Below are 13,495 nucleotides of genomic sequence, written 5' to 3'. Positions count from 1 at the left end.
TCGAGGACACTATACTCTTTGGGGTTTTCCTTCCCTTCTCACACTCCTTTTCTGGTGTCCCCTTATCTCTTTGACCTTCCAACAGGGCACAAGAGCTCAGTTTTCTATTTGCTGTCTTGTTGAGCTGCAGATTCACATCTTTAGATGCTATTCAAACACGGATACCTCCTCTGTTCATATCTGCAGGCCAGCCCACTCTCTGAAAATATGCCTTGTCCACCCATTGGCTACCTAATGGCCCCTTTTGGACGTGTTAGGCATCTTACACCTAGTCTTTCCACAGCCATGTTTCTTCTTTCCCAAGCCCCAGCCTGCCCTTCTACGGGCTTTCCTATCTCATAAATTTTGCTTCCCAGTTGTTCAGGCCAAAACCCTATCAGACAATTTGAGTTATTTCCAACTTTTCATTATGATAAGCAACATCGAGATGAACATACAGGTAGACAACTTTGTAATGGGCTTCCTCACTTTCTCTTACACCCACCATCTCATCTATAAGCAGATCTTTTTGATTTTTCCTTAAAAATATAGCCAGAGGGGAGAATGAATAACTCAGTTGGTTAAGCATCTGCCTTTGGCTTAGGTCATGATCCCGGGGTCCTGGGATTGAGCCCCACATCAGGCTCCCTGCTCAGTGGGGAGCCTGCTTCTCCCTCTTCCTCTGCCCCTCCCCTCCCGCCTCATGCTCTCTCTCTGGCCCTTCTCTCTCTCTCTCTCAAATCTATCAATCAATCAGTCTTTAAAAATAAATAACCAGAGACGTAGACAGAGCACATCTCAGTACCTCAGCACTCACCTTAGCCCAGGCCAACAGCTTCTCCCTCTGGATCATTACAGTGGCCTCCACCTGGACGCTGACACTGTCCTTGCTGTCCCCCGCTCCTGTGAAGCTCTATGCAGTCAGCGCAGTAGCCCGAGTCAAAGGGTCAAGAAACAAACCATGGCCTGTCAGTGCCTTGCTCAAAGCCCGCCAGTGCTTTCTACATCACTTGGGATAAAGATAGGATGTTTCTGTCACCTACAGACCCCATCTCCAACCCTCTACATCCTTCCTTCTGTTCTAGCTCGCTGGACTCCTACAGCCTTTTTCAAATGTCACCTTCTCCCTGAGCCTTTCCTGACTGGTAAAACTGCAGACCTTCTTCAGCACTTCCCATCTCCATGCCTGCTTTATTTTGCTCTGAAGGATTTATCACCATCTGAAAAGCTACATATTTTACTTATTTGTTAGCTTATTGCTTATTCTTCCCCCACTAGCGTGTGTGCTCTCTGAGGGCAGGGTTTCTTGTTTGGTTTGATTATTGTTCTTATTCCAGTCCTTATAATAGAGCCTGGCATAAAGACAGTAAATAATGGTTGAGTAAATAGTGTTTATGTGTTTGTTTGATTACTTTTACATTTTCCTTGGAATGTTGTTTTATGTCATTTTGTGCCTAACTGTATATTTTTATTTTCGTGGGTTTTTTTTAAAGGTTTTATTTATTTATTTGAGAGAGAGAGCACGCCAGTGCGAGCAGGGAGGGGCGGAGGGAGAGGGAGAAAGAAGCAGAAGCAGACTTGGCACTGAGCGTGGAGCCCCACGTGGGGCTCGATTGCATGACCTTGAGATCATGACCTGAGCTGAAACCAAGAGTCGTACGCTTAACTGCCTGTGCCATCCAGGCGCCCCTATTTTTGTGTTTTTAAAAAAATTGTGGTAAAATGCGCATAACATAAAATTGACCATCATAAACCTTCCCATTGTTGGGCAACCAGGTTCCAGACTCCCCTTATTTTGCAAACTAAAAGTCTCTACCCATTAACAACTCCTCATTCTTCATTCCCTAGCCCACCACCATTTTACTCAGTCTCTATGAACTTAACTACTCTAGGTACCACATGTAAGTGCAATCATATAGGATTTGTCTATTTGTGACTGGCTTGATTCACTTAGCATAATGTCCTTGCATTTCATACATGTGGTAGCGTGTGTCAGAGTCGCCTTCCTTCTTAAGACTGAATAATAGCTCATTGTGTGTATATGCTGCATCTTGTTTATTCCTCCATCAGTGGACACTTGGATGGCTTCCACCTTTTGGGTATTGTGAATAATGCTTTTATGAACATGGGCGTACAGACATCTCTTTGAGACCTGCTTTCAGTTCTTTGGGGTATATATCCAGAAGTGGAAATGCTGGTTTGCATGAAGTTCCATTTTTAATTTTTTGAGAACCACTATACCGTTTTCCATGGAAGTTGTACCATGTTACATTCCCACTAGAAATGCACAAGGCTTCAGTTTCTCTACATTCTCACCAACACTTGCTAATTTCAGGTTTTAGTTTTTGTCGTTTTTGATCATCGCTGTCCCAGTGGATGTGAGGTGTGGTGTCTCATTTGTGGTTTTTATTTGCATTTCCCTAATGACTACCGATGATGAACATGTTTTCATGTGCTTTTTGGCCAATTTTTATGTGTCTTTTTTGGAAAATGTCTATTCACGTTCTTTGCCCAGTTGTTTGTTTTATGTTGTTGAGTTGTTGTTTCTATGCTTTTCCCCCCAACCGGCCTCAATGATTGTTGCTTTATTGGTGATGCTTGTGTTAAGTTCTGGAGGACAAGGAGAAACATACCTAATACAATGGGTTGAGGTAGAAAGACGGGGAGTCTCATCTTGGCGAAGTGAGTGGCATGTATAAATGGTGGTAGGTGAAAGAGACATGTGTAAAAGCATAAATATGCATTAATGTATATCTGTAAAACGTGTATGTAGTTTACATATTTTTCTCAAAAGAGGATTTATATGCACCCTGCCCCCCAATTGTGGCGATTAAAATGTGTCTATACATTGCTAAATGTCCCCTGTGGGGAACCACTGCTATAAGATGTGTTGGATAGATGGGTGGATGGATGGATAGATAGATGCATAGATGGATAGACAGACAGATAGGTGGGGTGGTGGTGAATGCTGGTATATTGTTATATCGTGATTAAAAGCCTTATCTATAACAGGCTCTATTTATGTGTAAGTCAATATTCAACAACCTATCAATTATATCAGTTGGTTTGGGGGTCAGTTTAAAGAGCGTCTCTCTTATATTCTTTGTGAGCTTGTATTGATATTATTGTTATTTCTTATTGAGCACTGTGCTAAGCATCTCCCATTAAGACTGAATTATACAGTAAATTATGGTATTTCTCCTTTTCTATTCAGAGGGAGTTTACTTGTATTCTGAGACCATTTTCAAAGCACTGAACTTCAGTTTGTTCTTTGCATGTCTGAGCTCTCTGTCAGAGTGAGAGACTGAGAAACCTTTAGCTTTCACCCATTTTATAAATGGCAGACAGAACAGAGAGGATACAATTGACTAAAATAACATATTCTTCAATGGTATTATTTAAGACATGCCAAGCAACAGGAAAGGGTGTGTTGTGGAAAGATTTGTGGGGAGGATGTTGACCTCTTCAAAACTAATTTTGACTGGTTTAGATACAAATAAACTTAACAGGCTTTTGAAAGCATAAGTTGGCTAAGCACAGCCCCTGCCTGATTCCTGAATTCCATGTGTGTCCTTCGCAATTTGCAAAACTGCATTAAAATTAGGGCTGCTGTTATTCAACTTCCCGAGGAATTTCCTGCAGAAAAACATTACACACTTAAAAAAAAGAAAAGAAAAGAAAAGAAAAGAAAAGAAAAGAAAGAAAGAAAGAAAGAAAGAAAGAAAGAAAGAAAGAAAGAAAGAAAAAAAAAGATATTCCAAATGTTGATAAACTGTAAAGCTTGTCCATTTCCAACCTGAGATGCAGACAATTCATGTACAGTAAACGGCCAAATCCGTAGAGACTGGTTGTATGAGTTTCTCACCCCTAGCTCAGTGATGTGTTTAATTCCTTCAAGGGCTGGAATCTTCCTTCGAAGAGAGGAGAGTGGTCATTCAAAGCCACAAATGAATTTAGCAAATTCACAATTACCTACTGATGGGTATTCATGGTGGCAAGGTTGATATATGCTAATAAAGTGCATGTTTCTTAAAATATTACCAGCTATGTAAAATGTAGTGTTTTTTTTTTTTTTCTCTTTTACCCTTTCATGGTTTTTCTAACTGGGGTAAAAACCAAAAACAAAAAACATCTGATAGGAGATATGCCCTCTCATCAAACTCTTCAAATGGTACAATAATACAGTCTCGTTAATTCTGAGCACGATTTTGTACAGTAGCTCTCTAGAACTTTATCATCTTGCACCTCTGAAACTCTGCTCACTGAAGAGCAACTCCCCTTCCCCCCACCACCAGTCCCTTTCATCTTTATCCACAAAGCTCAGGAATGATGGGAGCTAAGAGGGAGGCTTATAATCCCCAAATTGCTTCAATTTGTCTCCAGCCCTCTTCTCACTTCAGTTGTGCTCTTACCCTCCGTGATTTAAAGATAAAGGTTAATGTTTATTTAGCAGTTATGCGCCTGTGCTAAGCTCTTTGAATCATTATCTCATTTAATCCTCTCAACAGCATTGTGAGTTGGATACAATTTTCTTCTTCTTCTTCTTCTTTTTTTTTTTTTTTAAATAGATGAGGTAACAGACTTGGAAAAATTGAGTAATATCCTCACGTTTACACACAAAGTAGCAGACTGAGGATTTGAACTCAAGCCACCTGCCCTCCAGAGCCTATAGCATTAATAACTCTCCTAAACCATATTTGAAATACCCTTTTCCCCTTCCAGTACCCACATACACCCCCACTGCATATCTTATGTCAGGAAAAGCTGGATAAAGAATTAAAACAAAAGCAAAATAAAACACAAGTCTCCAGTGGAAACTCTTCCCCGTTCATATTGTCCAAATCGCACAAATGCAGAACGCAGAGACATCTAAAGTGTCACCAAAGGTTTTGTACCTATATATCTGTAATTAAAAATTAAGGGGCAAGGGTTGTACATTTCTTTGTTTCAGTAGAAACAGGCTATCATAACTTCATAAGAGTCGTGTGCCTAGTTCATAACTTCAGTCCACATGTTTAATTTGGGTACAATTTTTTAAAAAATTAAATATTTTAAGGAAAGGTGTGTGCCTTTCATGTTGGCAAATTCCTCACCACTCCTTGTCTTGTTATTTTTCCCTCATTCACTTATTTTACCTGCTTTGCCCTCTTAGGCATTTGCATTTGAAATCCCTGCTTAAGAGTAAAAATTGGGGTGGATATGGATGATTTTCTTTACGTATGTCATATATTAATGCACAATACCCATGCATTACCTTGAGACAACTTCTGGCGAAGCATTTGCTCTCATATTTATCTTAATATTATGGTCCCTTCTTCTTCTTCTTCTCCTTCTTCTTCTTCTTCTTCTTCTTCTTCTTCTTCTTCTTCTTCTTCTTCTTCTTCTTCTTCTTCTTCTTCTTTTTAACTTTTGTTCTAACAGTTTATTTCCTGTTTGGCTTCCTACTAGTTTAATTCTTCATGGCCTCTAGGCAAGAAGTGGCTATGAATGAGAGGAGGAAAGGGGCTTTCTTGAAGCGACTTTTTAAATTTTAATTTTAATTTTTTTGGTGGATTTCTTAGAAACGCTTAGGAAAAGGATGAAGCTTTGCTTCTCTGACTCCTACCTATCCCTTGGTAAAGATAGTAAAGAGCTGTGATTTCAAGGTGCAGGAAGTGTTAGTGTTAGAGACAGGTAGTGGCCTTTGGGCCACTCAGAGGAGGTGGTAGGCAAGTTGCTTTCCTCCTCTGGGCCGCTGTTTCCTTATCTATAAAACACAACTGATGATACTTCACTTAATTTGTGTGAGGTTTTGATAAAGTATCTGGTGGCGTGCCCAGCACAGATTCAGAATCCAGAACATACAGGTTTCTGTTTCCCTTCATTTCATTCTTCGCAGAAACTGGGATTGAATACAGACACTGCCAGTGGTATCAAAGTATATAAAAGGATTTCTGATGAGAATGTCAGAGAAAGGTTGCAATAAAAATGTGCTCTTGCCAACAAAACCTCTCTAAAACCACCACGCAGTGTCAAGATGCCTTATGTATGCATTCATTAATGTGTGTGTGTGCTCCTATACACAGCATTGGTGTACGTGTGAATGCGTGTCTGTGTGTGGCACACATACATGCAGCCTTTGTGTGTGGATACATGATCTGTGTGTGCAAGTGTGTGTGTGTGTGTGTGTGTGTGTGCGTGTGCCCGCACACTGGGGAAGAGAATACGTTGTACTAGATACTTGATGGTACCCTTATTCAGTATATAGTATATAAAATAAAGTCCGTTTATGATGTTGGTCTTATCTTCTAATTAAAATCATAGGCATGAAGCTTCTTTATACCTGCATAAAATAAGCAGTTTAATTTCTCTGCACCCGGGAAAAAATGATTTCATTGCCTGTTATGTAGCCCATCAGCACATGGTGGGAAGCAAATCAGGGTGGTGATGAAAGCTTCATTCTTCCTCAGCCTTTTTTGTCCTCTCAGACTTTGTGAGAAGTGTAGATGCACCCTCCGAGGTGTTCTCAAGGGCAGTGGGGGTGCTTTTATCTGCTACCCCTACCCCTTCACAGTGTCAAGGGAGGTGAAGCTATTCTGTCAATGAAAAATCCATCTCAGAGCATTTCCCCTACATTATTCACATACGAATGAAAAAAAATTATATTGCATCCATCCCTAAAAATTTGCTGATAACTAGTAATAACTTATTTCAATGAAGCCAAAGCAAATATTTGAGAAAAAGAAAGTAAGCTTGTCTTGGAAGCTATAAAGGAATAAAAGAGGAAAAGGACTATGAATCTTTGCAGTTAAAGGGGTTGAATCTGTTTTAAAGCTTACTTTATAATAGTAATATATACCATGGGTAACATTTTTAAAATCCAGCTATTTAATAATTTTATTTTATAAGGTATGGGAATGGTTTTTGGCTCTATCTTGTACTTTGGGCCCTGTGGTTCGATCATGTGTAGAAATAGCCCTAACGACTGGTTGCAGTGTAGCCAGAAGTAGGAGAAACTCTAAGAGGAAATAAACTCGTTTGCTTGTTCAGTCACTCAGCAAACATGAGGAACTCAAAGAAGCTGAGTCTTGCTGAATAGTAAAGGTCAAAAAGGGTTGTGGTACTGATGAAGTCAGAGACAAAAGTGGGGGGCAGAGTTTGCTAGGCTGTTTTAAGGATTTTAGAATACAGGAAGATCAATGATAAGCCATTGGATGGTTTTATGTAGGGGGATGTTGGAATCAGATTTGTCTTACAGGATAGTAGTTCTGGCCACCATGTGACAAAGTGGATTGAGGGCCAAGAGGTAACAGCACTGAGATTGGCTAGGGGTATTTCACAGTAATCCAATGTAGAGATTATAACGTTTTGGACTATGGTAGTTATAATGGCAGGAAGAGAATGGATCTGATTTTAGAGCTAATGAATAGGTAAAATACACGGGGTTCAAAGACTAATTAATTTTCAGAGGTGAGTGGGAAAGGAGAGTCAAGGATGAATCTCAGGTTTTTGGCTTTCTATTGAATCATTGGTAGAAACATGAACTGAGCCAGGCAGGACACGGTGGGAGAGGGATAGGACTGAGATCAGATACATTGTGGGGCATGGTTAGTTTGAGGTGTTTGTGGACATCCAAATACAAGAATCTGCCAGGAAGCTGGGTCTGAGATTCAGATTGAATTTTTGAGTTTTCCCTAGAAAGATGGTAATTGAAAAAAATAAAAAAAAAAAAAAAGCTTGGAAGAAGTCACTGAGAAACAGTGCATTGAATAAAAGAAAAGAGGGTCTGGTCTACACTGAAGGTTTAGCAATAGTCTTATTATAAGGAGAGCAGAGAAGGTTGAGTATTCAAAACAGACCTAAAGGAAGGCAAGAGGAGCATGATGTTATGGAAGCCCCCAGAAGAGAATGCTGCAAGAAGGATGCAATTGCCATGGGTATTGAAGACTGTCAGTAGTTCAACTGTGGGGAAGGTCCAAGTGTCTAAGTGTCTGTTGGATTAAATACTGGAAAGTAGGCACACCTTTAGTGAGACCAACGTCATCGAGGTACTATAAGTAAAAGCCAATCTGTACTGATGGGAGGGGGGTTTTATGTTAAGTACTGAAAGGTCAATGATAATTAATAGCGATCCCTTGTAAGACTGTATGTTATGCCAAGTGCTCAAAGCCATTTTCAGATATCATGATACTCAATTATTGTTGTGGGAACTGAGGCCTCTAGAGTTAAGTAGGTTTCCAAGGTGATTCATGAGGAACAGAGAAGCATTGAATTTGAATCTGCTCCCTCGGATGCCAAAACCATTCTACTACACCATTCTGTCCATTTGGCTTGGGGATGATGCACTTTCTTGAGCAGCGGTCTTTGCCCCAGGGGCCTTTGGGGATATGGGCTTTGGAAAGTATGTAGAACAAAGGGATCCTTGAAACCACTTAAGTCAGTTAAATCACTCAAACAATTCTTTCAGAGAGAACAAAACAAACAGTGGGATAAGAAGGCAGTGGGATAAGAGGGGGATCCTTTTCAAGACTAAATTGAAGTAAGAACAATGGTCTGATGAAGAGTGCCCTGGACAATTGAGGGAGGGGGAGAGGGGAAGGGCTGTGTGATGGTCTCAAGGTCAGGGGACAGAGGACCATAAGAATATGTTCCCATTACTTAAAAGACGGACATCAACAGTGAAAGTGCCATAAGATGGACATCACAAATCGAAGCCTCATTTGTATGCAGACCTAACCACACATAATATTCCAGCTCCATTCAGCAACGAAGGACTAAATCAGGGGGAAATGCCAATATTTCATGTAAAGACCCACATGCCCCTTTCTGTGCTGTGATATACAAGTGCAGATGCCTTCATATTTATGCTTGAATTTCCTGTATTTGCTCTCTCACGCTAACTCAATCTGTATTTTCTCCCCTCTCCTTTCTGTAGATCATGCTTCTTAGTGATCCTGAAATGGAGAGCAGCATATTAATCAGCTCGGATGAGGGGGCCACCTATCAGAAATACCGGCTCACTTTCTACATCCAGAGTCTGCTCTTCCATCCCAAGCAGGAGGACTGGGTGCTGGCCTACAGTCTGGATCAAAAGGTGAAGAAACACTGTTTTTATTCACATCTTGTCACCCCGGTACCACCTGGTGAAAAGCACTTGTTTACTGAGTCCAAATTTTGGAGGGGATTCGGTGATGTTTCATCATTCCAACTGGGTTCATTTTGTCTGCAGCAATGAACTTTCCTCTCTGCTCCTTAGTATCAAAATATGCAGTCAGGCGTATGTCACTTATTGGCAGTGCTGTTTATCATTTCATAGGCTTAAGATGGTTTCCTCTATAATTTTACTCTTTTGACCTTTAAAACAACCCTACAAAGCAAGCAGGAAATGCGTATTCATAGTAATTTTATAGTGATTGTAGTAAAGGAAGGTGCGGAAGGGCTAAGGTGTTTGTTCAAGCCAGTAGTTGGAAGAGCCAAAGCTGGAATGAATGTTGTCAGATTCCAAGTCTAGGGAATATTCCAGCATGCCATGCTGCATTGATTTGGTAAAATTTGAATATATCATTGTTTGTAGTTTAGCAAAGGAGGGGAAATCTCAAACATGTCCATTTTGTTGTTTTCTAAAAGTACCTTCAAGATATAATAACCCAATAAGTCCTCCTCTTTGAGCTCAAGATCCATTTATCCAGCTGTGTACTTGACGTTGTCTATCGTATGCTTCAGAAACCTCTGGTTCAGTGTATTCCAAAAATGGACTTCTGCTCTCCCTCCAACATAGCTGGTTCTCTTCCAGTGTTCCCTAATTGTATCCATTTGGTTGCAAAAGTCAGAGACCTAGGAGGTATCCTTAATACTGCCTTGTTCCTAAGCTAGCATCTCTAAACTATCATTCTCTCTCCATCTCTTAATTCCATGGGCTTCTGTTACCACCACCACTCAAACATAGGATATATGTGTCACTCGAGTGATGACCAGAGCCTCTCCCAGTGTGTTTATACTATCACCTGAACGATCCATTTCCCAAATGTAGATCTTAGGATTTCCACCCTTTCTCCTTGCTCACAGAAGAAAGACCACAGTCCTCTGTAGCATCCGCTAGGACCTCCTTAGCTGGTCCCTCCTCCGATTTGACTCCCCGTTACCACTCTCCCTTGAGTGGCCTTCTTTCAGTTCTTCATCCCAGCTGTCTCCCTGGCTCCATTTCCTGGGCCTGGAATCTTTTTCCCTGAAGTCAACTTCATCGCTGTCAGATCCCAGATCTAGTATCACTTCCCCAGGACGTCCTCCCTACACTTCCTGACAAATCCCTGACAAAGTTCAGTGCTCCACGGTGTAGTGCTGTCCACCTCCCCTTCAGAGGGCCTGTCACGGGTGAGATTTACATCGACTTATGTGGTCTTTGAATTACCTGTGTTCCTCGCTGGACTGCAAGCTCCAGGAGGGCAGGAGCAGGTCTGGTTTTGCTCACCGATGTAGCACCAGTGGTAGCACAGTGCCTGGTACTTAATAGGTTCTCAGTAAATATTTGTGAGGTGAACAGGTTCGTGGAGGAAAACATAAATGCTATGGTAATGAGCTTGCTGGAGCTGACCAACTTCTAATAAAGAAAAGGGACTTCAGATTATTCTCCTTTGTATTTCCTTAGTATAGAACCTTAGTACAGTGCTTGATGCCAAACTATTATGTAATCATGTTGTGGAATCAATCAGTGAAAGAAAATAGATAATTATAAGCACTGCCTTGTGTAGAGATACCCATAGACGAACCTTAATTGAAATAGCTTCGCTTCTTCTCTTCTCTCTTAAAACCTGAGACAGTTGCTCCTCAGTATATATTAGAATATGTGATTGTAAATGTGAGTATGTGTGTGTGTGTGTGAGAGAGAGAGAGAGAGAGAGAGAGAGAGACAGACAGGAAGAGAGAGAGATGTCAGCACCTTTAAACAATAATTTCAGCATAACCTTTATATCTCTCATTAATGGAGCCTCATGGTGGGTGCCAGGTGCTTAATGCAATCCCCTAAGGACAGCCACATGACATTTGCAAAGCAAAAGCCATTGCAGATACATTTCTTTCATGGCATCAAGTGGATATTGTATGAAAGACTTAGCCAAATGTCAGGTAGTCTGTGAGTTTAGATGCTTCGTATTGCTATGAATTTTGAAGCTGTATTGAAAAAAAATTAAATTTTTTGGCTATTGTTAAAGGCTGGATGGTAATTTATTTAGATGACACTCAGAAATCCTAAACTGTGTTTTTATTTATATAGAGACAAGCTAGATTAGACATCTCACACCAAGAGGTTGATGAAGCAGATGCAGCACGCCTTGGGTGTATCTAGAAGGAGGATCCTTTTCCCCCATCTCCATAGCACTGAGAACATCTGGGGCTTTGCTCATGATGTAGTCTTGTGGATATCACGCATTCCAAATACTTTCAGGCTTGGTGGCTGCCTTTTTTACAGAGTAAAAATATTTGGAAATGTGGCAGTGGGTGATGATGGATTTTCCTAATCACACTGCACATTTCTGGATGTATTATTTCTTAGATACTCTTTCTTGTTGACATCTTTTGCATAAAGTGGCTGAATGTTCTTTAGGCCCATAAAGTTTCTAACTGGTACCCTGCCATTCTTTTAAATAAATGGTGTGAGGAGGCAGACAATGCCCCTGGCAACATTTGCAGAGCTGCGTAACATACCTAGCCTCCATCTTCCAGGGGTTAGAAGAGTTTGTCTTTGTTTTGGAATAATTAATTGGTTTAGAGTCAAGGAGAGGGATGCTATGCAGCAGCAGATGGAGAGTTGAGATTGATATACAAATGTCTTATTTCAGACTGGAACCTTCTCTGATGTGCATGCATCGAGGCAGCTGGTTTCTTCTAGAGAAAATGAAAAGCATTAGTAGGAAGGTAACTGCAGCATCGAAGGGAGATGTTTGTGGTGAGGAGTGAATCGATGTTTCCATTATTGTGCCTTTGATGAAATGCACTAGCAATTTCTTTAGAATCGGTAAGGCTATCTCGTTAGGTTGTATATATTACAAAAGACCTAATTGAATGATATTTTAAAGGGACAATATCCAATTGCTTTACCTTCCAAATTGCTACCTCAGAGCTGCAGGAGACTTGCCAAGCGATCTCACTGGGTAAAGGCACTGCTGGAGAATTAAGGAAATACCTTCTGGATAGGACACAATTGTAGCTAGAAATTGAGACATGCACTTAACGTTGTGTTAGCTGAGACGCTGAATGGCAGGTTGTGAGTCAACTAGGAACCGTGGCTACCTTGTACTGGTCAAGGCCAGGTTGTGGAAGATCACCCAAGCCTCCCAACTTCCAAACCTGCAAAGGGGTGGAGAGGTAGAGACAAATGCACTTTGCACTTGACCCTTTGGAGGGCCATGGCTCTCCAGTTTTGTTGTGTCACAGTATAGCAAAGTTATTCTGTTTCCTGTTCAAGTCGACCTGGGCTTTTGACTAAGTCCTTCCATTCTGGCCATCCTAGAAACTTCCCAATTCCTGCTAATTCCTGTGCCAGCTCCTCTCTGTCCTACAGATTCTCCTGGCACTTTGCATTTTAATATAAAAGAACTCAGTACTGACTAAAGACGAGAGATTCTTTCTTGGGTATACGAATCTCCGGAAACGCTTTATAAGAATCTTTGCGAAACAGCCAGCAAAAGTAATAGGTTATGGTTGATCAAATTTGGAATAATAAAAGAAAAGCTACTCCTCTCCTCTCCTCTCTGAATCAAAGCCCTAGAATGTCTTTGGAGGGCTGTGTATTTACGAGTTATTAAAGAAGTAGGATTCTCTTTTGCTTCCATCAGGCTATGGCCTCACTGGTGACTGAAACTACACTGTGATGTTTTGGATTCGCTGGAGGGCTCAATAATATTATTCAAACTGAGTTTAAAAAAAAAAAAGACTTTGAGATAGGTTTTGAGGACTTTACAGTCCTCTAAATGGATGGGTGCTGTTCTCATTGCTGTAGAAAGCTAGATTTTTAAACAACCCTCATTTTGACAAGAGACTTGGTGTAGTTTTGTTTTGTTTTGTTTTTAAGGGGGCACACGCTCATGTATTCACAGATGCATACGTCCTGGCACAGGGGTCTTCTGCGGGAGACAGTTGAAAACAGCTATTTTTCTGCAGGAGAAGTGGAGTTACAAAACTCTCTGTTATCATTTATCTTCTTGGCAAAATGAAACTTTAACAGATACAGCTGGCTTTGGAGATCAGAGATGAGGAACTCCACGGGATTTCAGACTCTGTTGTTTCTCACACACTTCTGGGCTAGACTGGTCTAGAATTAATATTTTCAACATAAAAACCACTTTCTGAAACACTAGCACACATAATGAAGGGTTGCTCTTCTAGTAGTTGGCGCAGTGGGCCACTTTGTGTGTTTTTTTGTTGGTTTGTTTTTTTGTTTTTGATCACCTGCTACCAGCCAAGTTCAATAGTAGCTGACAGACTGACAAGCTGGTTAAGGAGCTGATGCAGGGTCGGGCATGGTCACTGGCCAAACAGAGTC

General features: G+C 40.9%; 1 protein-coding gene across 5 annotated transcripts in view; it reads left to right on the top strand.

Annotated features, from left to right (window-relative positions):
* The window catches only part of SORCS3 (sortilin related VPS10 domain containing receptor 3), a 692,468-nt gene that overhangs the window by 412,370 nt on the left and 266,603 nt on the right, over positions 1-13,495 (top strand). For all 5 annotated transcript variants that reach the window (XM_087862727.1, XM_087862725.1, XM_087862726.1 and 2 more), the window contains one exon: positions 8,894-9,052. In XM_087862727.1, coding sequence (XP_087718853.1) covers positions 8,894-9,052 — 159 coding nt within the window. The remainder of the gene's footprint in view (positions 1-8,893; positions 9,053-13,495) is intronic.

The sequence above is a fragment of the Ursus americanus genome, chromosome 6, assembly GCF_024610735.1.
Source record: "Ursus americanus isolate L20-20 chromosome 6, mUrsAme1.1.p, whole genome shotgun sequence".
Taxonomy (NCBI): Eukaryota; Metazoa; Chordata; class Mammalia; order Carnivora; family Ursidae; genus Ursus; species Ursus americanus.
The sequence above is the reverse complement of the archived record's forward strand: the minus strand, read 5'-3'. Positions and strand labels throughout refer to the sequence as shown.